Genomic DNA, 27374 nt, shown 5'->3' on the forward strand with positions numbered 1-27374 from the left:
CTAATTTTTTTAAAAAAAAGTTAGTGGGTAAAATTATGGATGACAAATGCACCTCATTGCCATAATGATGATATATGATACATGAGAAATGTTCATCGGCAATAAGATGGGTTTCTCATCCTTATCTCAGCCCCGGCATTATATACACATCCTCGCTTCCAGATAATCAGGAAATCCTCATCTCCAACCCCGTGGAGATTGAATCATCGTTCTCGTCTATGTCTCCGTTCCCACCCCCTTCTTATACCCATTAAATTGGCCAATAAATTTTTTTATTATGTTAATTTTTTTATTATTATCATTATTCATAAAATAATTATGATTACCATTATCGGTGAGGATTCGAGGATGATGACATCTTATACTTGTCTCGTTTTTTTTTTTTGGGATTTAAAAAAATCTCAAACTCACCTCTTTTCGGGTTTTCTCCGTGGACACCGAATCCGTGAGAAAAATTGTCACTCTTATTTAAGATTGTGAATTGGCCGATAACTTGAAATTTTTTTTTTTTAAAGTTACGTTGACCTAAAATATAATTTTTTCATAGACATGTTACTTTGATGTTCAGTTTTTCCAATCAAATTTTATTCCTTTCGAAGCCATTTTTTCCGTACGCTATGTCTAGTGTCTTCCGTTGTGTTGGGTATGGCGATAGGAGTTGGAGGTATAAAAAACGAACACGAAAATTAACGCCACATATTTAAATGAAAAACTTCTAAGTATATTATGATTAAAAAAAATCACACGCGTGATGGAAAAAGATTTCATCATGCTATTGTATCTATTTTGTTCAAAATTATAATGTGATTTGAGCACAAGTACTTTTTTCTTTAATTTCAAATTCACTTTTCAAAATAGTCATTTCAGAAATTTAAACGTGATGAGACCAGGTAAAAATGGGTGCAAGATGCGTATGCAATTTCACCGGATCGTGTTATGAAAAGATTAGAGATAAGAGTACATGGAGATGTGTCCAAACCAGATATTTTTCTCCTGAGAAAAACTGGTACTGACCTGTAAACACGAAGGTAACCATGTGAATGAGCGCCGGAAGGATGTCCGGTGTGACCACTCCGATGCTAAAGTTAACAGGTGAACGAAAAGAATTAATGTAGCAACGAGAATGGTGTATAAATGATGTATATTCTAAAGGATGCAAGATATATGTCAATGAATCCTTTAATGTTTAAACAAACATGTTATTTATAAAAAAAGTCAATGATGACTTTGTTTTCAGTGTCCACTTACTAATTATGGCAGATGGTTGCTCATACCCTACTTTTTTGACATTCCAACTATCTTTTCGCCTTGTCAAATCCATGCAATTTTGTCAGTAATGATTGCTAAGATAAAGTATTCATACTTGTGCACTCGAGTGAGTTGCTATTATCGAGGTAAACTGGATAGAAGGCCATCACCTGGGAACTCGTCCAGAAGCCCGGGCTTCTGATAACCCGGGGAGATGATGTCTCGGGCATTCATTTGCCCGACTATTTGTCGGATTAGCACAAACACCCATGACCCGGGCCTCCCGAGGGTATCAAACGCAACCATAAAGTTTTCAATAAAAGAAATTTTTCGTTCCAACAGAGTGCCCGAGTTAGTAGACTAGTTTAGCGTTTTCCTGGTAGTCAGAAATTCCTTGGCCAATACCCAATACTTTTCGTGCAAGTATGTCATACATAACTTATTCAATTCGATTATCTGATTAACGTGATATATCTAAAAAAAATTCAAATACACATCAAAATAAAAAGTGAAAATTCAGCTTTTCGAAAAATCCCAATTAAAATCGATGCCTTATATCGACACGTTCCACTCAGGATCAGGCAAGTATTGCTCTTTCATGTCAATTAAAATCCAATCGCTGTAGCCTTTTCCCGACTTTTGGCCTTTTCTCCATATAAATTATTCTTCTCCAAAAACGTACCAAATGTTAAAAGCTTATATATATATATGGGGTTTTGATTCAATTTTTTCATCGTTATCATATATATATATAAACCCATAAAAATTTAAAAAAAAAACTTCAAATGTAATTCAATTGTCATTTTATCTTGAATAAATCCCATATCTTGTAGGGAAATATCTCAAAGGACTCAAAAATCAAAAGTCGTGGAAAAATATTTGTAGAAATGTAAATCCCAAATATTGAGTAATCGGGTAAATAGTCTGGATATTAATGAAATGGTAAGAGAATCTCTGATAGCGTGAGGATGGGGTAAATCTTTGCCATTTCTAGCAAACGTACCCATCGATTCACAGCACAATACAATCCCAAGAAACGTACACCGAAATCCAGTTTGTAAAAAGAATACAAATTTCTTATGTACCTTCTGAATGACTTTGGTTAATAACTTCCCTTGAAATTTTAAAATATTATTTCTCATGCACATTTTTTAAAATAATTTTATATTTATATATTTTACAATTAATTATTTCTCATTTTACTTTAGTTTTTATTTAAGAAAAGGCAATATAATTTTATTTGAATTCTGAGAAATAACAAACGATAACTTGTTATAGATAAATCGAGTAAAATTATACATCTATTTTTAGCGCGACATATTATTTATACAGTATGCGTGTACAACGTGACCCAAAACTTTTCTATGAAAAATGATTTAAAAAATAAGAATAATAAATTATTTTTTGACAATATAAATAATCAAAATTGTGAAGAGACTGTTATTCGACGGAAATTGCGTTTTTTCTATCAAACATCATTTTATAAAGTAACACCATTGTTTTGTTAATTTGAGCAACATGCATGGAAATGTGTCGACGAATGCGAAATCAAATCAAATAATTTTGAATAAAAGCAAAATCCGATGTGATATTGCACAAATATGAATGATATCGAGTCTGCAAATCGCATTCATTGTATATGATGCATAAATATGGATATAACAAATAAATATATCTATATTATTAATACTTTTTTATAAAATAGTATATCAAAAATTGATATTTTAAAATGTACGGGCAAGAAAATTAATTTAGTTAGTGTATATAAATGCTTAAAATATTATTATGAATTTCTTTTTTACAAATTTGCAAAATTTTGTAACTGAAAATTTTATAATTAATTTTAAAATAAGTTGTAAACACTAATTATTTGTATTTAATTGCATAAATTATCTCGTGATGTATTATTTTATTTAAAAAATAACATAATTCAATAACTGTACAAAATTAAAAACAAAAAGATAAAAACTTGTGTGAGACTGTCTCACGGATCGTATTTTGTGAGACAGATCTTTTATTTAGATCATCCATGAAAAAATATTATTTTTTATGCTAAGAGTATTATTTTTTATTATGAATATCGGTAGGGTTGGCCCGTCTCACAGATAAAAATTCGTGAGACCGTCTCACAAAAGACATACTCAACAAAAAAAATTATGATTCAATATATAATTGTTGAAAATATATGCCAAAGATATATCGATTTTATTTCAAATGGGTGAATTAATATTGTGAATAACGTAAGTTATAATAATAAATACTGAAACAAGATAAGTACACATAGATGGATAAAAGAAAAATATGATGAACATCTAAAAATTAATCTTCCGATGGTTAATTAAAGGGGCCCGAATCTGGAATTAAACCCGCCGGAGACTACTACCGGAGAAAATTTTTTAACCTTCTGCAGAAAAAATGGCATCCCAGATTTCATAAAAAGCTTGAATGATGATTCCGTGGTAATGTCGGGAATTCAGCGACAGGAAACACTGCAGCAGCTGCTCCAAATCTTGGTGTTCGAACATCTGCTTCTCCACAATCATGTCTATCATTGAGTTCTTGAAATCCTCGTACGGATTCTTGGACCTCTTCAAGATCGCGAAGCTTTCCTTGATTTTGCCGTCGACGATGCACGGTGTCAGTTTCATGAACATCGACAGCCTCGCCGGAATTTCATCCTCTGACGCCGGGTTTAAAACCGGACGTTTCGTAGCTTTGGAGAGTTTCCTTTTGTATTCAGGGGAATTTGCTGTCGAGTTTTGGGTCTTTCGGATGGGATTTAATGGGAAATGATGATTGAATTCTGAGGAAGAGTCGGTGGACAGAGTTAAGGAAGAGGAGAAGAGAGTTTCTGTCTCCTCGTGTCCGCCGCCGCCTCCTCGGCAGCATTCACAGCTAAACCACCCACTATCACCTGAAGAGGTGCTCTTGCGAACTCTTCTAGTGACGTTCCGCTTGTTCCTCTTCGCGCGTCTTTTCTTCTTCTCCGCCGCGGGTTGCCGCCGCGGAGGAGGATTCGCAAACGTAAAGTCGTCGTCTTCGGAGTCGCCGCGGGAGGCGGCTGAGTTGTACATTTTCCGGCGAGGTTTGGATTCTTGGCAGACGTTAGCGACCACGTTGCATTTCTCTTCCTTCTCCCACTTGAATTGCTCCGGAAAACTCGCCACCGTAATCTCTTTGTCCAAAGCTTTCTTATTTTCAGATAAACAACAGCCGGAGGGGCTGTGGCGGCGGTTTGGGCATTTGGCGTTGACCTGGGAGAGGCGGGAGAATGAAGGGACAGGATCTTGCGGGAGATTGAAAGGGTCTTTCGAACGGCAGGATTGCAAAGTGGCAGCGATTGCTCTGCAGATCCTGAGCTTGAATCGTTTCGCCATTGTTGCTGTGCAAATGGAGAAGGAAGGTGACATGCGTTTATATAGACCGATAGACTCATAGACACCTGCGGAGCGGAAATACTTTCTTGGCTTTTCCACCTTTTCTTTTAATTTTCACTGTACCATTTCATATAGCACAAATTTGGACTCTAATAATTATAGTTGTTAAAAATTGCTAGGTTCAGCTCGCATCGTCACATAAAATAGGTGGATTGTGACGTCGATATTACGATCCAAAATCAATATGTCTCAACAAATGAAATAGATAAATCGAGTTTAGTAATTTCACATCCAACGTTTTGACATGTATATTGATAAAAAGAACGTAATACTCTCTTCTATGCTATATTTAAAAATAAAAATTTTTGTGAGACGGTCTTACAGGTCGTATTTTGTGAGACGTATATCTTATTTGGGTCATGCATGAAAAAATAATACTTTTTAGGACAAGAGTATTACTTTTATTGTGAATATCGATAGAACTGACCCGACCGTCTCACAATAGACCTACTTATATCTAAATTTGTTACGTAATTTCGTAAACAAAGTTTTTTTAAAATTTAATATATGATCATAGGATTACGTAAATGGAGCACACATGATGTGATGGTCGACAAATTATATGCGAGGGAAACATTTCATAGGATGCTGATTTTGTTTTGAAAGTCCCTTCGGCTAAAATGTGTATATTTTTCTATACCATTCTTTTTATTTTAAGAATTTTAATTTGACAACAACTTGTGTGAGACGGGTTCACGGATCGTATTTTGTGATACAGATCTCTTATTTGAGTTATCCATGAAAAAAATATTATTTTTTATGCCAAGAGTACCGGTAGTGTTGATTCGTCTCACAAATAAAATATTCGTAACATCGTCTCACAAAATATCTATTTATTTAGTTTTGGTGTAAATTCATGTATAGATGATCGAAATGATAAAAAAAAAAAAACAACCTTTCAGAAACTATAATTATGGAATTAATGCGTTGGAGCTTTACGAAGTTGCGAAAGGCAACAGCTGCGCATGAACAGAATCACTACAATTTACAGGTTGGTGGGCTCGAATTGGGACTACATTTGGAGGAAACATATGGGGCTGTGACATTTTCATTTTGCCGTCTTCTTAAAATTATAAAATTTTGGTTGGGGGCATTTTTCGAGAATAAAAATAAAACTAAATATTATCGTTTTTCTTGTCAAAAATATTATTTTCTTTATTTTACATGTCTTGAGACATAATTATTATTTTTAATTAATTTATTTTTAATGTTAACAATATTTTATTACTTTATATCATATAAAAAATATTATTTAAACTCCAAAAAATATTAATAGAATATTACTTTTATTATTATTTTTAACTTGTTGCTAATATATTGGTCATGTGGATCACTTTCTTTGTAAATAATATAGAACTGAATTTATGACCTCGTTCTGATACTGAAATAATATCCGATAGTCATCTACCACCCTGATTTTTGAAATGGTGACTCGTTTGGACTGACATTAATAAGCCGCCTAGGCGGGTTAGCATGTGACTATGTATATGTCCATCATCACTTGTCCATTTTGTAATAGATTTTGAGTTTGAATCTGATACTGAAACAGAAGAGAAAGTGTTGGACAAATATATAAATGTAACTTGAAGAACTGAACATTTAACTTTAAAACAAAAAACTGCATAGACTCCGCCTAAGCTACTGTCTGGGTGTCTAGGCGCTATATGGCGCGTGAGACCACCCACTTATCACTTTTTAGCAAATTGGTTTTTCTAAATTTTTCGGTACGGAGTCCATTAATCAATTCAATTATTAATTTTTAAGTAATTTTTTTTAAAAATAACTTATTTTTGAAATATAAATGTACTCATAATATATATATATATATATATATGTATATATAAAAGCTATCAACAAAATGTATACTACGAAAACTAATGGTAGGGTATATTTATCAAAATATTGAGTGAAAATTACACTCCACTATATTTTATGTTACAACACATTAAATTTTGAAACATGATGCAAACTAATGAAAGTATAATAACTTAATATATTGTTAAAGTGTCATTTAAAGTAAAAGAAAATAATCACTTACAGATAAAGCAAAAATCGAATAATTGAGTTCAAATAAAAAATAAACAACAAAATGAATCTTTTGCGTATAGTAGTAATGTATTAATCTATTGATTCATAGAGGATGTTCGGAAAATTTCTAAATTTGTTTATTTTAAAAAATATCATTTTTGTCATTTGTATTTTGTACTTGGTCCTACCATATTTAAATTTCTGTATTACTGTTTAAATGGTAGAATAATGCTTGTGTCTCCATCAAGAATAAATCTACTGAGTTCTATTTCAAACAAATCATTAGAGTAATATTTTGAACTGACATACAACACTAGATTCAGTTCCATAGTGAAGTAGCATAGGTACAAAAGGGGGAATCCAGGGAAACATACTCGCTGTAAATGCAATTGTATTTGTATCTAATAATGGGACCACAGAAAGATTTTCAAAAATTCATTAAAATCACTTGACCAACACAATCTTAATAATTAAATTAAATAAATAACAACCCCACCCCCCGCCAACACCCACCCATGCCCACGATCTCCAATTTCCTTCAAATTTCTCCATTCATTCTTCAAGAATGACAGTATGGGATGGTGTTTATCCATAGATTACACTCATTCCGCAGGCCAAAACTCAACTGAGATGAGCAGAACAGTCGTTACCGCAACTATAGTAATAATTACGATACTAAAATCTCTGGACCGGAGCAAAAGAAATGGTAACAAAACTTTTACATAAATCAAAAGAATGATGGGTTGTTTACTCTTAAACCATATAGTAACATGGTGATCACAAAATGATCAAAAGAAAAAAACACAAAACGATGCCTAACTAAAAGAAAAACTATCTGTGTTAAAAAAATAATGAGAACTAAGAACCATATTTCCTCAAATTGGGTATGTAACAGACTGTTGAACAAGGCTGATTGTATATGCAAAGAAACAACTATCAGGCTCTGATCTTCCATGTTTTCCAAGTCACGAGTTACGTTATGCAGATGTGTGCTCAGCTTCCTTTCGATTCAAATTTCGCAATTTCTGAAAATGTAAAGAGAAAATGGTCTATGTAAGGAGTATGAACATAAAGTATGTTAATGAATATCGAAGCAGCGTATCTCACGATTTATTTTAATCTCATTTTACCACCTGTTCTTTCCATAGGTATTATAAACTGCTTAAGTAATGAAATGATATTTTTTATAGGATAATATTTCGACAAGTTATAGAAGAAAATCCACGTCATAGTAAAGCAACTTTTAAAATAGTTCGCATATTCATGTGGTGAAGAGTGCTCTGACCTTGAGCAACAACCAAAACTCACCATCGAGCATGATGAAAGAAAGATTATCTCTTAATGATATCATGGTCTGGTTGGTTTCCTCACAATGGTAGTAGTGTGGCGGATTTGTAGTTTTCAATGCCATTAAAGAGATGAAGGTAAGTTGCCAGGTCATTATCATTCCTTGTACGTCAAGCAGCAGGATTCTCAAACTGCGGTACTTTTTGTCTATGTAGATGACACGATAATGGAAATGACAGGCTTCTAACACAGAGTTAGAATTATCTTTTGGGTATAGAAACGATTAGGTCCACAGTAGCCATTTTTCTGAACCAAAGGAAATACACCATTACCTTGTTTCTGAATCTGAGGTCTTAGGTGCAGCTCTGCTGATGCCGGCAGAAGGATTCTGCTAGCATTGACGGTACAAGTCAATTATCGATCTGGCTACGTGGCCAGATTTTGGACATTTGAGGCGGCAGAAGGTAATTTCATTCTGACAGCCCAAATTTCCTGGTTAGGTACTAAGTCATTTGGCACACCACTAGAGCATAATTTAAGGTTTGCTACTCAGCACTACGGAGAACATAATCAGATTAACAGTTACCATGTTAACTCTAGATAACATTGGGAGAAAGGAAAAAATATTCCATCATTATATACAGATATTAAGCCTTATATGGCAAAAGATGAAGTTCCCGCCTCATATGCTCATTTTTGTTCTTTTTCCTTCCCCACATAAAGACCGAAAGACAAAAGCTTAAGTCGCACCTTATATGCTGAGCTGGCAAAGTAGACACGAGGATGGATATGATATAATGGTATGGAGCTCGTGTCTTATGTTCCAGATTTTGAGCCATGCCAAACTAGACACAGTTAAAGCCAGTTTTAAAAAAGTTGGAGACATCGGAGATGACATGGTTGTGTCCTTCAAGGTTAGGCAAGCCATGGATGTTAAAAACCAATATTTGGAACTTACTCATCAGCCCACGGGGAGTTCTTGGTCTTATGAAGGCAATCAATTTCCTTAAAAACACTCACCCAACTCACAAGGTTTTCTCAACAACATGCAGTCAAAGATTCATATATAAACCAATGGTTCTTCGAGGTAACATCAAGCTCATGAGAAATTAATTAATGAAAAACAACCTAATTAATGAAAAACAACCAGTTTGCACGCAGTAATAAAGCTCCTAGAACCTCGCTCTTCCCCCACAATCAGGCATATCAATATTGAACCTTAGGATGCTGCCAAGGAGCCTGAATAAGTAGGTGATATCGGTAAAATTTCACTCACTCCATAATGAAGTTCAATAAATGCAAACCCTCCATTCCGCAAACACTACCGTATTTGATTTGAAGCTAGCTAGCCATATTTAAATCAGACATTATAAAAAGACCCAAAGTAAATTAAATCCAAGCTAAGGAGATTAACTGACCAAAGATATAGAAGATTCTAGAGGAGGAGGGTCAAGCTTGATGTAGAGCGCGGACATCCTAGCGATCTCCGAAACGGCAGCATGTCGAACTTCAGGCACCTCGCTAGTCAAATCCTCGTAAGCGGCCACGAAGGCCTCTTGCCAAAATCCAGCCAATCTGATCCGTTGACTGTTGGTGTACTCATCCCACATGCGCTTCACCATTTTCTCCCTCTCCTCCAAATCCTAAAACACAGGAACAAATAAAAAACCACACTTAACTTAAACCCTCAATCGCAACTAAGGCATCTACAAACATATGAAACGGGAAAATCGACCATACAAGGACATCGAGATCATCAGTGGAAGGGAAATGGTAATCATCGGCAACATGATTGAGATTCCCGGCGGACCACCGAAGAGAGACGGTCCCGGTGACCATTGACCATAATGCTAACAATATAATTGCTGCGAGAGCCCAAAACTTGTATCGTCCGCGGCCGAAAACGCCGACGGAACTCGGCGGATGGTCCTGCTTCGGAATCCCCGAGGACGATGCCGATACAATCGATGAAGATGTGGGCGTTGAAATTGGCAACGCGTCATCATCCCTCATATCTTCCCGATCAAATCCAAGGAAAAGGGGTCCACGACAGAGATTACGAATGCAGAAAATGAAGATTCATGCGAAGATCGTTGGATTTTGCAGCGATTGAATTATTTCTTGAGTCGGGAAGAATGGATAGATCCGGTAGGGGATTTTAAGTAATGCAGTGGGCCAACGCCATGAAAATGGATCTTTTTCGTTAAGACTTTTGGGCCACTTGATATTACCCGATTCAGACATTATTCTTCCCATCAGGGCCTTAAAAAGCTACTTGTAAATAATTAAAAAAAATTCATGGTTTTTTTTTTTTAAAAAAACTTTATGCAGTTAAATCATGGGTAAATTTGGAAAAAATACATATGCACATCTTTCATTTAAGATTCAGTACCTAGAAGATTTTTTTTACAAATTAATACCTGACAACACTACAAACTTAGTTTTAACTACCTACAAAGATAATTTTACATTTTTGCCCTTTTACTATTTAAATAAATATATAATTTTATTCACCAAATTAATTGTGTGTTTTCTATCTACCAAAATATTAGTACCTCTTCTGTGGTTTCAGATACTTTATTTTGTTATTTGAATACTTCAAATGTGTAAAAAAATACTATATTTTCTAACAATCACCATAAATTCAGTCGTCGTTGGTTTTTCATTAAAAATACATTATGATGACTTATTCATGTCATTTTATTTTAAAAAAAATATAGTTCATCAATCATCATTAAAATAAGATTAAGTACTTATTTTGACATAAAAAATATCTATTTTTAAGTTTCAGATACTTGATTTGGCTCTTTAAATACTCTAAATATGTAAGAAAATACTGGATCTTGAACGATCACCATAAATTCAGTCACTGTTTGTCTTTTCATGAAATGTGTATTTGAATGACATATTCATCTCATTTAATATTTTTTTGTAAAAAAAAAATCAAATTCTCAACTGAGCATGTAAATTTTAAAATACTTAGTTTTACTTGAGAAATGTCTACTTTCAGTTTGCAAATACTTGATTTCGTAAATGAGATACTCATAATATGTATTAAAATACTGGATATTCGAATAGACAACGTAAATTCATCAAATATTGGTATTTCAATGAAAATGCATTCGGATGACATATTAATCTCATTTAATAATTTTTGTTAAAAAACCAAATTCTCAAATAAGTATGCAAATTTTAAAGTACTTAGTTTTACATGAGAAGTACCTAATTTGAGTTCGCAAATACTTGATTTCGTAAATGAGATACTCACGATATGTATTAAAATATTGGATATTCGAATAAGCAACGTAAGTTCTCCAAGTGTTGGTATTTTCATGAAATATGCATGCATTTGGATGAGAAGTACCTAATTTGAGTTTGCAAATACTCGATTTGGTACAAGAGATACTCATAATATTTAATGGAGTATTAGATATTCAAATATGCAACGTAAGTTTACCAAGTGTTGGCTTTCCATGGAAGATTCGTTTGGATGACATATTTATCTCATTTAATATATTTTCTGTAAAAAAAAATCTCAAATAAGCATGAAAATTTTAAAATACTTAGTTTACTTGAGAAGTACATAATTTCATATTTCAAATACTTAATTTAGTAGATGAGATACTCATAATATGTAATAGAATATTTGATATTCGAATATGCAACGTAAGTTCACCAAGTGTTGGTATTTCTGTGAAAAATGCATTTGGATGACATATTTATCTTATTTAATATTTTTTGTAAAAAAAAACCAAATTATCAAATAAGTATGAATATTTAAAAATACTTAATTTTACTTGAGAAGTACCTAATTTCATATTGCAAATACTTGATTTGGTACACGAGATACTCATAATATATAATAGACTACTGGATATTCGAATATGCAACGTAAGTTCACCAAGTATTGGTCTTTCCATGGAAGATACATTTTGATTACATATTCATTTTATTTAATATTTTTTTGGTAAAAAATATTCTCAAATAAGCATGAAAATTTTAAAGTACTTAGTTTTACCTGAGAAGTATCTAATTTGAGTTTGCAAATACTTGATTTCGTAAATGAGATAATCACAATATGTATTAAAATACTGGATATTCGAATATGCAATATTTCCATGAAAAATTCATTAGGATACTTATTCATGTCATTTAAATAAATAAACATAGTTCATTGTTCATCATGAACTAATTGGGAGATATATATTATGAACATAGTTCATAAATGAGCTTGAAGTTTGCACTTTAAGTATAGCTATCGATTCTAAGATTAATTATTTATAAAATACTCATCAATATTAATTTACAATACTTTTTGATATCCATTGAATGACTTATTTGACAATTATACTTATTTGACATAATACTTATTGGTAATTATTCATTATACTTATTAGTATGTTTTTCTTTATACTTATGAGTATTAATTTATAGTAACATTAATATTCATTCACAATACTTGTTGATATTCATTAAATGACAAGACAATACTTCGTTGTATATCATCTTCATTAGTATTCATTCATAATATTTATTGGTAATCATTCATTATATGTATCAATATTCTTTCATTATACTTATTATCAAATTTGAGTTTTAAAATGGTAAAATCAATTATCAGTGGAATCTAATTATGTAATACTTGTAACAACTTAGGTATTACATTTTTATTTCACGGATCTCATCATCAAAGGCCACACAATATTGACTTCAAATTATATATTTTGACATCATCAAATAATCGAATTTGAGTATTTAAATAGTAAAATCAAGTATTTGTGGATTCGTATTTGGTATTATTTGTATTAATTTAGGTATCACATTTTTACTTCACGAATGTCATCATCAAAGACCACTCAATATTAACTTCAAACTATATAATTTGACATCCTCAAATAGTTGGATATAAGAATCTAGGGAGTAAAATCAAGTATTTGTGAACTCGCATTAGATACTATTTGTACCAATTTAGCTACCATATTTTAACTTCACCAATTTATATACTCTTCGTATCAATGCATCTTCCATGGAAAGATCAACACTTGGTGATCTTACGTTGCCTATTCGAATATCCAGTATTTTAACACATATTGTGAGTATCTTATTCAAGATATAAAGTATTTGCAAACTCAAATTAGATATTTCTCAAATAAAACTAAGTATTTTAAAATTTCAATACTTAGTTGAGAATTTGTTTTTGTTTTTGTTTTTGTTTTTTGTTTTTACAAAAAAAAATTAAATGAGATGGATATGTCATCCAAATGCATCTTTCAAGAAACAATAAACACTTGGTGAGCTTACGTTCCATATTCGAATATCCAGTATTCTATTACATATTATGAGTATCTCATATACTAAATCAAATTAGGCACTTCTCAAATAAAAATATGTACTTTAGAATTTCCATGCTTAGTTGGGAATTTGTTTTTTCTTTTACAATTTTTTTTAAATGAGATGAATATGTCATCCAAATACTTATTATATGGAAATATCAATACTTGTTGAACTTACGTTTTCCTATTCGAATATTCAATATTTTAATACATAATGTGAGTATCTCATTTACGAAATCAAGTATTTGCAAACTCAAATTAGGTACTTCTTAAGTAAAAATAAGTACTTTAAAATATTCATGCTTAATTGAAAATTTGTTTTTTTATAAAAAAAATATTAAATGAGATTAATATGTCATCCAAATGTATATTCCATAAAAATACCAACACTTGGTGAACCTACGTTGTTTATTCGATTATCCAGTATTTTAGTACATATTGTGAGTATCTCATTTACGAAATCAAGTATTTGCCCAAATTAAGTACTTCACGTATTGGCAGACTCGAATAGATACTTTTTGTACTAATTTAGGTATCACATTTTAATTTCAAAAATGACACATCAAAAGTCACTCAATATTACTTGAAAATATATTCTTTTATATACCAAAATAATCAAATTTGAGTATTAAAAAGACAAAATCAAGTATATGTGAAATCAAATTAGGTACTATTTGTACCAATTTAGGTAGCACGTTTTTTATTCACAAATATTATCGTCAAAGAACATTTAATATTATCTTCAAACTATATATTTTTACATACTCAATCGAATTTGACTATTTAAACGGTAAAATCAAGTATTTGTGGACTCGAATTATGTATTATTTGTATTAATTTAAGTATCACATTTTTACTTCACGAATATCATTATCGGTGTCAATTATTATTAACTTCAAATTATATTTTGGCATCCTCAAATTATTGTATATGAGTATTTACGGGGTAAAATCATGTATTTATAGATTCTAATTATATACTCTTGGTACCAATTTAAGTATCACATTTTAACTTCACAAATGACATCATCAAAAGTTACTTAATATTACTTGAAACTTAAGTATTTTCTTGCACATTTGAAGTATTCAAATAGCCAAATCAAATATTTGGAACCCCAAAATAAGTACTTTTTCTAATTCAACAATTAGTGATAAACTATATTTTTTAAAAAATTAGATGACATGAATAAGTAATCTTAATGTATTTTCAATGAAAAGACCAACAATTATTGAATTTATTGTGATAGCTCGAAGATCCAGTATTTTCTTACACATTTGGATTATTAAAATAGTCAAATCAAGCATTTGAAACTCCAAAATAGGTATTTTGTAGATCAAAATAAATACTTAATTTTATTTCAAGATGAGTGATGACCTATGTTTTTTCTAAAAAAATAAAATGACATGAATAAGTCATCCTAATGTATTTTTCATGAAAAGACTAACAATGACAGAATTTATGGTGAATGCTCGAAAATATAGTATTTTCCTATTTATTTGGAGTATTCAAAGAGCGAAATCAAGTATCTGAAACCCCATAATAGGTACTTTATATATCAAAATAAGTATTTATTTTTATTCCATGATAATTGAGAAACAAATTTTTTATAAAATTATATTTTAAATGAAGAAGATTCATGTAATTTTTGTGACTAAAATAATATATTTATTTAAATAATAAAGGGTAAAAATGTAACTTTTGCTTTGTGAGGAGTTAAACTAAAAGCATAGATTTGTCAGGTACTGATTTCTAAAAAATTATGACTAGGTATTGAATGTCATTTAACTAGTTAAATTTTAGTCTAATTTTGTTCGCTAATTCGGCATCTTTTTACCATTTAAGCTGGTTCTCATCTGTACAGTTGATGCGACACTAATACTTGGATCGAAAAAAACTAATATTGTCAATCGAACTAAAAATTAAAATTTGACAAATTAGAGGACATAAATCACAATCAGGCCATGAAAAATATTTAAAATAACACGTGCTTAGTCGATCAATGATATAGTCAGTAGTCGCTATAATTGGATTGCATTCGTCAAATGTAAAAAAAAAAATCAAATATAATATAAATTTGATAGCATCCTTTTCAATAAATATGATGATATATAAAGTTTTAAATAGCTATATAATGATTAAGAGTTTTGGTATCTTTCATAGAGACGGATCAAAAGGATCCCTAATCATATGCACAAAAACTCATGGATTTATCATAGTCGGCATCACTAACATCTTCCATCATTGTTGTACTTGTATCATTGCTTATCGTTTAAAAAATGCACAAGAAAAGCTCGTTATGTTCAACTACTCAAACAACTACCCACGTCACAATCTCGAATTAAACGAACATATAACCACATCCATTTGTATTATCTTAAACATAACTACATATATGACGAAAAAACAATCAATTTGGATTTATCTGGGAGTACTACCCAATAGAATAAAAGCAACCCTCAAAATTCATAATAATTGTGTGCATAACCATAATTCATGTTTCCATATTGTTAAAACCGCCCCAACCAGATATTGCTTCACAGAGCAAACTGGAGTAAAATATATAAACAAAAGTGTGCCGACAGACACAATTACAATACATTAAGCGATCAAATTTTCATTTCCATGAAACTATGAACAAAGAAAAAAATCCCAAAAAAAAATAGGTCGATTTCACAAATCACGTAAGGGGAAGATTAGACCATCTTCTCTTCATTTCAGATTTCCATCTAACTTCCTTGAATTTTCCATCCATCCCATAATCCCTTTCCATGACAAGGTTGATCCCTTCGTCTGAATACCAACCAACGCCAATACACAGAATTCCATCTTCCTTTACATCGACATAGGCGGTAATGCCTCCCGGCAGCCATAGGACAGCAACATCCTGCATGTCCATCATTTCTTCTTCACCAAAGTACACGAGGTTTTCCGGGGAGGTTCTCTTTTTTAGGTTTTCCATGCAGAGATACACGTAAGGCATGTCGTTGGTTTCTTGTATTGGTATCTCCTCATTGTATATAGGTGTGGCACTTATTTCAAATACTTTCCACGATCCGGTCAGTTGTGAGGGGTGGACTCTTTTCCTTTGGGAAAATGGCATCAGGTCTAGCTCGGGCCCACTGTTGTGACAAAAATTGAAAATATGAGCTAAATAGATGTCAGACAGGCAGAGGATCGAATTATTCATTACCAAAAGATATTGAGAAATCCTGAATTTCAAAATTATTTATGAAAATAATGCAAGAATCATACACATCTGTTGAGCTGAAGAACCAACTTTTGCATTAAGTTTTAAAACACGCCAACACATTTTCCAGCTATCCTCAAAATAAGACATTTTCCAGTTATGAAAATCCATCCATTTGATTAAAGAGCAAATCAAGCCAGTCAATAGTGACTAGGCACAGGATTGTCACAATATCGTATAATGAGGAAAAATATGAACTAAAAAAATCTAGATGGGCATTAAGCTAACATAGATTATATTTGTGTATTTTGGTAGTAGAGAAATCCGCTGCATAGAAAAGTAGCATCATGAAACTGAAATCTTTCCAGGTTGCTTAACCCGGTGTCCCCAAATTAAGTAACTAGTTTCCAAGAGTTTACAAACCGTTTCCTGCCATTTGCCACATGTTTTCATAAACTACACAAGTTTTAACCATGGCCAACAAAATCAGCCCTGGTGGAATAAATTTTAAGAAAATACAAAAACTTTCAGGATCCATAATGTATACATAAGGTAATTTTGACGAAGCTCCCTAGCAATAAATAAAATCCTGTTCCTTGACTGATTGTTACATATTAGCCAATGGAAGGGGTAAAAGGAAGTTTGCAACATATCGATAAAACTTGAAATGCATTAAAACGGGAAAAATAACGTGACGACCTACCATACCTGGAGTCAGAAATGTTGGCTGGACTAACCCATTTCTCTTCATAAACGGCAACCCTCATAATTTGGATATCTGAACCTGAATCACTGAATTCTATAGTATGCACAACACGCAACCTATTGTGGCAACCTTTAACCAAACACTTGAACGAAAACATGGAAGATTAATCATATCTTTTTTTATTCAAGGAAACGAGAGAATAAATGTTTCCATCATAAACAAGTTTACCGAAAATCAGATCATATGTGCAATTCATGCCGTTCACACATTTAGTGGTTAAGAACCAAAACACGCAGAGAAATAAAAAGAGGAAGAGAAGGGGTAATGGTAATAAAAAAACAAATGTTTTGAACTCGAAACATAATACTCCAAATTGACAACAGAAACAAAACAGATAGTGACGACCATCGATACAAGTGGTAAAAGACAGAGCCAAAGCATGGAGACAGATGGGACAAAGGCACTAAATGGTTCTCAAGATTCGCCGGAAGGTCTTATAAATTATAGTTAAAACCTTTGGATCAAAACAACAGTAACAGATTCCTTTGCAGCTTCCATGCAACAAATTCATTTAAAAAAATAGAATTGACTGACTTCAGAAGTAAGGTTAGGAGTGGCCATGGAGAATCGAAGATAGAGAAAAAAAATGTAATGCACACCTTCAGTTATCGACATATTAAAATTTCAACTCGGCAAACACTTCAACATTTTCAAATACTCCATCCTTTTATGATACAAGGTCAAACTATCTAACTATGAGCATCCTACTGCACTAAATCTTGGCATTTGGGTACTTTATCTCATACTTGGGGAAATCAAATGTAGCCAAGATCACTACAACACATTTTATAATGTGATTAAACAAGAAAGGACGACCTACCCACGAGACAAAAGCAACAAAAAGAAACTCAAGGAAATTAACATACTTGTTCAAATTTGAAAGTTGGGGAAAGGTAATAGTTGGACTCATCTAATCCGCCAATCGGAATATCCACTGGACCTCTTGAATAAGATCCATCCTGCAATTCGTTTTGAAAAAAAAGAACAAATCCATGACCAAGCTTACATGACTTTATTCGTCCACAAACATCATAAGCTTTCGTCAATCATTCACTCAAAGTACCTTAAACCAATTATTTTCTTTTAGTTTTGGTCAACAGATTTATTAGTTCTCTCCAAGAAATAACCAAGGCGCATGTTAGCTGCCAATAAAAAAAATTTAGGGGATCAACATAAGGCACAGATACACAGTATCTGGTACTACCTCGAAGAATACAAGACCAGGTTCCATTCCCATTACATCTTCTTCCATGACATCACTACTTCCAAGGTCAAAGGAATCAAATTTCGGCAAAAAGCAAACATTCAATTTTCCAACAGATGCATCTTCGTCTTTGTATCCAACACCACTTCCGCTTTGTTGAGCTTCACCAAAAGGATTCAATGTAACCCAATTTATTTTCCTCTGAATATGAGACTTTCGAGTCCCAGAAGTAGATGGAACGACGTCGAGACGAGACATGGTATAGCAGTCAAATAGGTTCTCATTCCTTCTCCCAATATCAATTGGCTCCATCTTGGCAGTGATAGGAGAAAAAACAGCTCCCACACCCTTCCATATTCCACTGACACTACTTGTAAATGTGTTCCATGCAGGAAGAATAACTGGTTCCTGAAACAATGATACTGTACATGGATTAAATTATGTAAATGTGTGTGGAGGAGGGGTGGGAATGTAGGAAGCCCCTTCGAACTGAACCACAAGTTAAAAGTGCATTTCATTCAGCAGCAATTGACCGACTGACCAAAAGCAGATTGGGGTTCCAGATTCATATGTTTCTCAATCACTTTGTTAAGTTACATGAAAGAGGACAACTGTCTCCAAATTCACATGAGAAAATAACTTCGCCAGTTTTCATAATTTTTGTCACTGTTACGGATATGCTAAAGAAATCAATGATAAAGTTGAACATCCATTTTCAAAGCATGTTCATATAACTGAGAAACATACAGGGTTTCTGATAGAACTGATTTCTTGAATCTCCATCAGCTTAAAGGTAATGCAACAGCAAATGGACCCATTGAACAATGACTAGAGGCTAATCTACAAAACGATAAATAAAGAACTTCTCTTTGATTATGATAGGATTGCAGTTACCAATTTATTCAAAGCTAATAGAATTTTAATATGCACAATAACCTAATACTGTAATTGTTAAATATCATATCTCCCATAGTGACCCAAACTTTACTTTTCAGAATCATTTTGCGATGTCTCATAGGATAAATAAGGGCATAATACAACACAATCCGAACAATTATAATATCCATGGTCCGACTGACAGCATAAGGAAAAGACCATTCGAAGTTGAAAAATCAGACACATCACCCAATTGAGATAACATCACCACATAGCATAAAAAAGAAAATTTTCAGATTGGTAAAATGAAAGAACAGGACTCTTCAAAGCATCACCGGATATTACCTGTGTTTGCAAAATTGTTTCTACTTCCATTAACATAGAAGCAGACACCATAACTCTATCACCTTTCCTATTCACATTCCTCACCCTCTTCCCTTCTTTACTTTTCCTCCTCCTTGACCTCTCCTTACCTTTCTCGACTTTTGCCATCTCATTATCGACACTCCACACATTCTCCTTCCCCTTCGTGTTCACCTTCTCCCTTTTGCAACCAACCTTAAATTCCCCACGAGGTCTCAGCCGAGTCCATAAATCCTCACTCCAAACACTACTCTGGTCATTGTAATTGCAAGAAAGACAGGGATATGCACGGTACCTACGACGCGAGGAAGAGGATTTTGTGCAAGTTCCAAGCAATTGCAGATGATGAATGGTACTGAAGGCGCCAACAAATGGCGACTGCATAGCTCTATTGGAGGGCTTTGGATTGCATACCACATCCGCCATAGTTATCTGCTGCAGGGCGAGCTCGTTGGTTCACTCGAGGTGACTTTAAATAGGTGGATTCAGTAAAATTTGAAAAAATTATTATTTTTTCACATGTGTGAGCAGGAATGTAACCGAGCCGAGCCGAGTCGAGTCGAGCCGAGCTCTTGAATATTTGAGTTTGACTTATTTATAATTGAGCGGAGCTCGAGCTTTATTTAAAAAATATATTCATGGCTCACGAGCTTATTCAAGCTTTTATCGAACCTAAACGAGCTCAATAAATATGAATTATACATTTAAATATTTATTAAATTCATTAAAAGATAAATTATACATTTAGAAAAAAATATAATATTCTTATTAAAATTTGTCAATTTATTATAATAAATAAATTTAATAGATTTTTCTATATACTTCATAATTAATATGTTAAATCAATAAATTAAATATCAAAATTATTATTTTTCATCTAAGATATTACTTATGAATTTACTAACGCACATGTTCACGAGCTAACGAGCCGAATATTGTAGAGCTTGAACTTGGTTCGTTTATCTTAACGAACCTCATTAAACGAGCTCAAACGAGCTTTTATCGAATCGAGCTTCGAATAGCTCATAAACAGTTTGATTGATTTATATTTCCCATGTGTGAGAAAGTAAACAAACATGTGTACATATCTCAACTCATCTTTTTAAGGCAGTTTGGATCAGTGAAGACACCAAATCCAAATTTACATATCAATCAAACCCCCTCCCCTCTCAAGCTACGTTTCTGTAAATAATTTTTTTATAATAGTTTTTCTTTTGAAAAACTAAGTACCAAGGAAAATATCAGGCATAATTTTGATGGGATTTCTCCTAATTAATATTTTATTTGAAAATAATTAGGCCCATTATAAATGGATCGCTTTTTATGAGTCCATATTCAAACAACGATTTACGTTCTCAATGATTTTGTGGTGTTTTTTGCTAAAAATATTAATTTTTTATTGTAAATATGTATATATAATTATCATATCTCACGAATAAAGATTAGACGATAGACTTTGATAATATTTCCATATTTATTAGATAAGATAATTATTCATATAATAATATCAGGTTCCCATAATTCTCAAAATATATTTTCAGAATTTTAGAAGAAGATTCAGCTTTCCCGAAACTCTTCATGTCTTGGAAAATAAGGCGCGTGTATTCAACGTATGAGATTTATTAATTTTTAATGACTTTTACATACTCTATAAAAGTCTCGTGATATTCAAAATATATTTTCACAGAGTTTTAAAAAGTCAAGTGATTTTCAAAATTGACTTTTAAAAAATCTATAAAAGTCTAGAGATATTCAAATTTTCAATAGATTTTTAATAACTTCATGTTATTCATTAAGTACAATTATAAATCGTCAAAAATTGTATTTGGTTCAAAAGATTTGGATGGATTTTTTAAACTTATAACTCATACACAAACTATTTATTTCTCCCTCTGTCGCTTCACATCACTCTCTTCTTATCTTCTCTCCTTTCGTCTATCTATATCACTCTCTCGAATTTTCGAAGTGTATCTCTATAGAAATTTTCATATTTCATTTTCAAATTTTTAATTTTTTGGTGGTTGTTCATTTAATAATTTTTTATTTTAATATCACATAAAATTTTGAATTCTAGAATTGATTTTGTGAGTTTAAATTATAATTTATACAAATTAATATAACATTCAATAATAATAAAATATGATCCAAAAAATATCGCTTAATTCTTAATAATTGAATATCCTCGCAACAATCATAATTTTTTAAATTCTTTTTAGCATTTTCCGTCAAAATGTCATTTCTAAAAAAAGAAATATATATCATGAATATTGAAATATGTGTACTGCAATAAATGATGACTTCAATTATTGCTTGCATTGATTATATCAATTCATTTAGTTCAAATTTGAATTTAATTTATTTTTATATTAATTCAAATATATTTAATGTATTATATGTTTTTTGTTTTTTTATTTAAATTGAAACTAATCTCTATTAAAAATATAAATTACATTAAAATTTTTGCATTGATTATATCAATTAATTTAATTTGTGATATGATTTTGTATTCCTATGACATATTTAATTTTATTACAAACTGTCTAAATAAATTTTAAATACGAATGATTGTAATGTTCAGCATCACTTATATATTGATTATATCAAATCATTTAATTCAATTTTGAATTTAATTATTTTTATATTAATTCAAATGTAATTTATGTATTATATGTTTTTTATTTTTTTTATTCAAATTGAAACTAAACTCTATTAAAAAAATAAACTATATTAAAATTTTTGCATAGATTATATCAATCAATTTAATTAAAAACTGTATAAATAAATTTAAAATACAAATGATTGCAATGTTCAGTATCATTCATGAGATAAATCATTCAAAAATACATTTGAATGATTTAATAGTTTATTTAATTTTTCTAAAAATAAAATTGGTTGAGTATTAAAAATTACCACTACAACAAGGTTTTCCAATGGACATTAAATTACCATTTAATAATCATAAATTTTTTTATTCCAAATGCATATTATTTGGAGATTACATTAATTTGAAAGAATTAATGTATTGTATTTTTCTTTCAAAACCATATGTATATTGTATATCTTAAATTTTCTTCTTAAAAATTCAAATAGAGTGCATGCAATTCGAGATTTCCATAATTTCAAAGAGTTAATGTATGATATAATTCTACTAAACGCATTCAATGTATAATTTTTGTCTCTTGGGATGTCTTATTTGAATTTTAAATTATAAATAATGCAATACTGCATATTATATTAGAAACCAGTTTTATTCTATTTATCTTACTAAATTTATATACTCTAAAATTGAATTCTGAAATGACTCATCTTTTCACCACCATATCTAAGTTGAATCCTTCCAAGATGTAATGTTCGTTTAAATTTAGATTTGTTCGTTGTTATGAACTACCTACCTATGGAAACAACGAGATATTAAGTTTGAAAACTGACTTTCATGATCGAAAAGTAAAAAAAAATATTATTCTTTTATTTGTACAAAATTTTAATTATTACGTATTTACTAATGTGGTAATTTTTTCTATATTACAAAGTTCACGGATACATGATAATATAAAATGTCCCGTAATGGAAATGATTAAACCAATTCTAAAGAAAGTACGCATTTTATTAGGAGTTACCTTATAAAATTTATTGGCATTATTTTGGAATACACAAACTAAATGTTAATAAAATAACTTTTTTGGTTTATACATAATTTATTATAATAGCATATTTCATTTTTTTAGGAATAATAGGCTGTTGTGTATATTATGAAGAGATTTTGTAGATAAAATCACAACTCATTTGGATAAAGATATTGATGAAACAATTATTGTTATCATTCAAATGTGTCAAACACGTGTCATGTCACAAAATTGTTTGTGAATTTGAATTTAGATGAAATTATTGAATTTAAAAAAAATATTTCTCATTAATTTTTTTGAATTCGATTTAAAAATAATTTTTTATCACATGTTAAAAAATAGTAATATATAACTTCTCACAAATTAAAGAATTAAATATGTATTAAGGTTGATGGTCGACATCAATAAACTAAACACGATAAACATCATGTCATTGTCTTAGGCTAACACAATCTAAAATTTTGATATATGATAGTAATTATTAGTCAAAAAAATTAATCGAAATGCATTGTATTTAAGAAAATTTTTAAAATAAGCGAAAAAATAGTTTTTATAATTATATTATTTTTCGCACGGGTTAAATTACAGTATCGCCTGAAACTAAAGCCTTTGTCTATCCCTTCCCGGTAGTTGCCCTCAAAATTACATACTTGGGATTCTACAGAAAATCAGCACGGGGAAAACCATTTGCTCACGTTTATCCTCGGGCAAATCATGCTATCCGTGTTTCAGCTTTGAGGTATAACTAAGAACTCTATTATTTAGATCTACTTTGGAGTGTAAGAAGTTATTAGCATTAGGTATTAAATATTGTGATGTTGAAAATGAATCTGGAAATTTACGATATATTTTATCTTCAACTGTTTCGATCCCAAATTAGTTTATTGGTTTTTTTTAATGAAGTTTTAATTATAGAGTCAAATTCAACCATGTTGAAAAATAGTATGAAATTTATATCCTCATATCTAAATTTTTCACAATTTAATTTAAGTGCAGTTATAGGGTTTTATGAAGTTGGAAAAAGAAATAGATTTTTAAAGCCGAATTTTGTGTGTGATAAATTTTGTTAATTAAGCCATAGCTTTCAAAATAAAACCGTTGGATTGATTCAGCAACTTATTTGTTGATTTTGAATCTTAATACTTACTTATTTAAAGATTTTCCGTGTGATCTTTTAATTTATTATGAGCAATTTAAAATAATTTCCATTTTTCAGTTAAAAAAAATGGAATTGTGAGACTAAATATTTCATTTGTATAAATTCAAGGTACTGATTGCGATTTGTTTACTTGATTTTGGACTCTCAATTGTAAGACTTAATATTTCCATTTAATTGATTCAGTAAAAAATGGAATTGTAAGACTAAATATTTCCCTATGGTCAATGGTGCCACAGGATGGAATTTATTTTGCTATGATATTTTCTTTGGAATTCTGGCTTTCTGCATGTATATGCAGTAATTATTTATCGTTATAGTATCTTTTCTTGTTAGCCTTGAGGTCTATTTAATGGTAAGAATGTTTGGAGTGTGCTGAATTATTTTGGTTTTCAGGAAATGATCTAAACGAAGGAGATGAATCAATATATATTGTGGAGGAGATGGTCAAGGATGAGAACGATGTAATTGGTTATTTAGTATTTTAGAGAAGATTTTCATTCATAAATTAACAAATTAGGACGGGCTCATGCAGAAAGACATGGATAAATTTTTGTAAAAACTCGATAATTTAATGTTTTCCGTATGCGTTTTTTGTAAGGCAATCCGAGCCTTACATGTTTTCTACCGTCTTCCCTTCTATTTTATTTTCGATTTGATTTTGGTAGAAGGTGAAGAACAAAATTAGGCTTGAAAAATTAGAATCCAGGGTAGGCTACAGTTTTAAGCAATCTTATTCCAGTATATTTTTCTAGCTGAACAAGCTGATGTCGAAGGGAATGGAATTTTTTGGGGCTGGCAGAGGGTGTGGATCCAGTGTTGTTTAATGTTAAGGATTTCAGTGATTGAGCTTATGTTATTATTCTAATTTATATTTCCAGAATTGGAGAGATTTTTGTTCTATATTGAGTCTTGAAGAATTCTGTTAAATTTCATTGTAAGACTCCCGTTGATAGGACCGTAACTGAATGTTTTCATTGAAGTTTTCAAGTTGTTTAACTAGATTTAAAATCTTAAGTTTATTTATCGAATTTTAGAACTTGGCCTTGTTGGGTCTTCGGGAGCAGGGCAGCACACATCCTCACACACACAATTGTACATAAGTGCTAGGATGGACTTAGGACTTGATCTATTTTACTGTCATAATGTGATTATAAAGTATGTATTTCTTTGGCCATAATGAGAAAATTTGCTATCTTTTTGCTGTATCAAGCAGAATGACCCATTGATTTCGACAGATGGATCGTGGAAAGAGACCTGGTAATTTTTTGGGGACCTGGAACAGTAAGTTGCACTTGGATCTCAAGGGCATTATACGAGAAAATGCTCTTCCATTTCTTCCAGCCAAATCACTTGTAAGGTTCCAGTGTGTTTGTAGGGACTGGAAACTTCAGATATCGACTCCGTTCTTTGCCCACAACCAGTCGCTTTCATGTCATGATGTTTCAGGTTGCATTCATCAGATACCCGGAGGACCACCTACATTTGTTTCTGCAGACCCAATAACCTGTGGTGTTCCAGATCCGTTGCTAAGATTTTTGCCCGAACCAGTTGACATCAGGTCCTCATCCAACAGACTGCTCTGTTGCCAGGGTCAAGCTGGGGATAAACCCTACTACATTTGCAATCCTGTCACACAGCAGTGGAAGAAGCTCCCAAAGCCAATCGCTGATCATGGGTATCAGCCAGCTATTGTGCTCATATTCGAACCATCCCTTCTTAACTTTGAGGCTGATTACAAGCTTGTTTGTGCCTTTCCTTCTGCTGACTTTGGTGATGCCACTGAGTTTGAGGTATATTCTTCCAAAGAAGGTTCATGGAAAGTCTCTGGGGAAATTTGTTTTGCTGCTGTGCATATCGACCCAAGATCTGGTGTATATGCTGATGGTGTTGTTTACTGGAAAGGTAAAAGTCTCCTTTGTTTTGATGTGACAAAAGATAGATCGCAGGTTCGCAATAGTTTCATGCACGGGATTCTGGGAACAATTGATGGAAAGCTCTGTGTGGTCAGTATCAATTCCCAGACGTTGACGATGAATGTATTGAACAACGCTTACTCTAATACCATGGAAATGTCCAGCCGAACCCGGATGTGGAAAGCGACAGAAAAAGTTATTCTTGATAAGGGACTGCTCAATGGGAGTTCCAACCAGAGTATACTTTTTGCTCGAAGCAATTTGCTGCTGATTAGAAGTGGAGGAGAACTGTTTTCTTACGACTGGCGGATAAAAGAATTAAAAGCCATGGGTGAGGCATCTTATCATCGTACAGAAATGGTATGTTTGCCTTACGTGAATAGCTTTGCGTCCCTTTAATCGAATTGCCGCCGGCTTGTTTCGTCCTGGAAATGGAAGCAGAGGAGTGCTCTTGTTTGAGGGATTTCAGGTACATACCGTTCTGGGGGTTTTCAATCTAGTTATGTAGACTTTCTTGATTTTTAACTATTTTGTTATAGCGAGCTTTCTCAACCACACGTTGTTTATGATTATTTATAGCCGAGCTTTCTGAGCTAAACGGTGTTTATGATAAATTAACATTAGTAGTGTTTAAATTCTATTTTGACGTCAAGTGGGGGTGTGAAGGATTTTGATGTCTTGTTTTTCAGTTTTATTTAGTGGTGGGATGGGATTTTGGTTGAGGTATGCATAATAATAATGCCATGTAAATAAGACTGCACTTGATAAAATGATTTGATTTAAAGTGATGTGCAATGAAAGAATAAATTTGAAATGATAATTAATTATTACATTTGGGTCTTTCTCTTGGACGGGACTGCTATGTAATCAAGCAAGCAATCTTTGAATTCAAAGCCACCTAAATTTGAATTCAAAGAACACCATTTTTGAACTATAAACACATGTGTTGA

The 27374-nt window shown here is 31.8% G+C and overlaps 4 protein-coding genes across 7 annotated transcripts; 1 reads left to right on the forward strand and 3 right to left on the reverse strand.

The window, feature by feature from the left end:
- Positions 1 to 3501: 3501 nt before the first annotated feature.
- On the reverse strand, positions 3502 to 4674 carry LOC142534841 (transcription repressor OFP7-like). Its single transcript, XM_075641562.1, has one exon. It carries the CDS (start codon positions 4656 to 4658, stop codon positions 3645 to 3647), a length of 1014 nt encoding a protein of 337 aa, XP_075497677.1. The 5' UTR covers positions 4659 to 4674; the 3' UTR covers positions 3502 to 3644.
- Positions 4675 to 7410: 2736 nt separating this feature from the next.
- On the reverse strand, positions 7411 to 10141 carry LOC142534845 (uncharacterized). Its single transcript, XM_075641568.1, has 3 exons — positions 9741 to 10141; positions 9419 to 9643; positions 7411 to 7738 (listed from the first exon to the last, which is right to left on the reverse strand). The coding sequence occupies exons 1-3, from the start codon at positions 10011 to 10013 to the stop codon at positions 7691 to 7693; spliced, it is 546 nt and encodes a 181-aa protein (XP_075497683.1). The 5' UTR covers positions 10014 to 10141; the 3' UTR covers positions 7411 to 7690.
- Positions 10142 to 15779: 5638 nt separating this feature from the next.
- Positions 15780 to 20196, reverse strand: LOC142534840 (uncharacterized). 2 transcript variants are annotated; one of them, XM_075641560.1, is made up of 5 exons: positions 19712 to 20196; positions 18491 to 18898; positions 18153 to 18245; positions 17229 to 17368; positions 15780 to 16452 (listed from the first exon to the last, which is right to left on the reverse strand). In XM_075641560.1, the coding sequence occupies exons 1-5, from the start codon at positions 20153 to 20155 to the stop codon at positions 16011 to 16013; spliced, it is 1527 nt and encodes a 508-aa protein (XP_075497675.1). In that variant the 5' UTR covers positions 20156 to 20196; the 3' UTR covers positions 15780 to 16010. The 2 variants fall into 2 exon arrangements, with proteins under 2 accessions (XP_075497675.1, XP_075497676.1); XM_075641561.1 differs by lacking the exon at positions 18153 to 18245.
- Positions 20197 to 23952: 3756 nt separating this feature from the next.
- LOC142534844 (F-box protein At5g07610-like) lies at positions 23953 to 27002 on the forward strand. Of its 3 annotated transcripts, XM_075641565.1 has the most exons (3): positions 23953 to 24091; positions 24905 to 24972; positions 25747 to 27002. In XM_075641565.1, exons 2-3 carry the CDS (start codon positions 24952 to 24954, stop codon positions 26821 to 26823), a joined length of 1098 nt encoding a protein of 365 aa, XP_075497680.1. In that variant the 5' UTR covers positions 23953 to 24091; positions 24905 to 24951; the 3' UTR covers positions 26824 to 27002. The 3 variants fall into 3 exon arrangements, with proteins under 3 accessions (XP_075497680.1, XP_075497681.1, XP_075497682.1); XM_075641566.1 differs by lacking the exon at positions 24905 to 24972 and having other exon boundaries at positions 25725 to 27001; XM_075641567.1 differs by lacking the exon at positions 23953 to 24091 and having other exon boundaries at positions 24935 to 24972; positions 25725 to 27002.
- Positions 27003 to 27374: the final 372 nt, after the last annotated feature.

The sequence above is a fragment of the Primulina tabacum genome, unplaced genomic scaffold (assembly GCF_025594145.1).
Source record: "Primulina tabacum isolate GXHZ01 unplaced genomic scaffold, ASM2559414v2 Contig710, whole genome shotgun sequence".
Classification (NCBI taxonomy): Eukaryota; Viridiplantae; Streptophyta; class Magnoliopsida; order Lamiales; family Gesneriaceae; genus Primulina; species Primulina tabacum.

Excerpts from the sequence above, each read along its gene's own strand:
- LOC142534841 (XM_075641562.1), bottom strand. The coding sequence starts at position 4,658 with ATGTCACCTTCCTTCTCCATTTGCACAGCAACAATGGCGAAACGATTC.
- LOC142534845 (XM_075641568.1), bottom strand. The coding sequence starts at position 10,013 with ATGAGGGATGATGACGCGTTGCCAATTTCAACGCCCACATCTTCATCG. Across the intron at positions 9,644-9,740 it reads CTGATGATCTCGATGTCCTT|GATTTGGAGGAGAGGGAGAA; the intron begins GTATGGTCGATT and ends CCTGTGTTTTAG. Across the intron at positions 7,739-9,418 it reads TAGAATCTTCTATATCTTTG|AAATTGCGAAATTTGAATCG; the intron begins GTCAGTTAATCT and ends TTACATTTTCAG.
- LOC142534840 (XM_075641560.1), bottom strand. The coding sequence starts at position 20,155 with ATGGCGGATGTGGTATGCAATCCAAAGCCCTCCAATAGAGCTATGCAG. Across the intron at positions 17,369-18,152 it reads CAACTTTCAAATTTGAACAA|TGTTTGGTTAAAGGTTGCCA; the intron begins GTATGTTAATTT and ends TTTTCGTTCAAG. Across the intron at positions 16,453-17,228 it reads GCCAACATTTCTGACTCCAG|TGGGCCCGAGCTAGACCTGA; the intron begins GTATGGTAGGTC and ends TTGTCACAACAG.
- LOC142534844 (XM_075641565.1), top strand. The coding sequence starts at position 24,952 with ATGGTCAAGGATGAGAACGAT. Across the intron at positions 24,973-25,746 it reads TGGTCAAGGATGAGAACGAT|ATGGATCGTGGAAAGAGACC; the intron begins GTAATTGGTTAT and ends TGATTTCGACAG.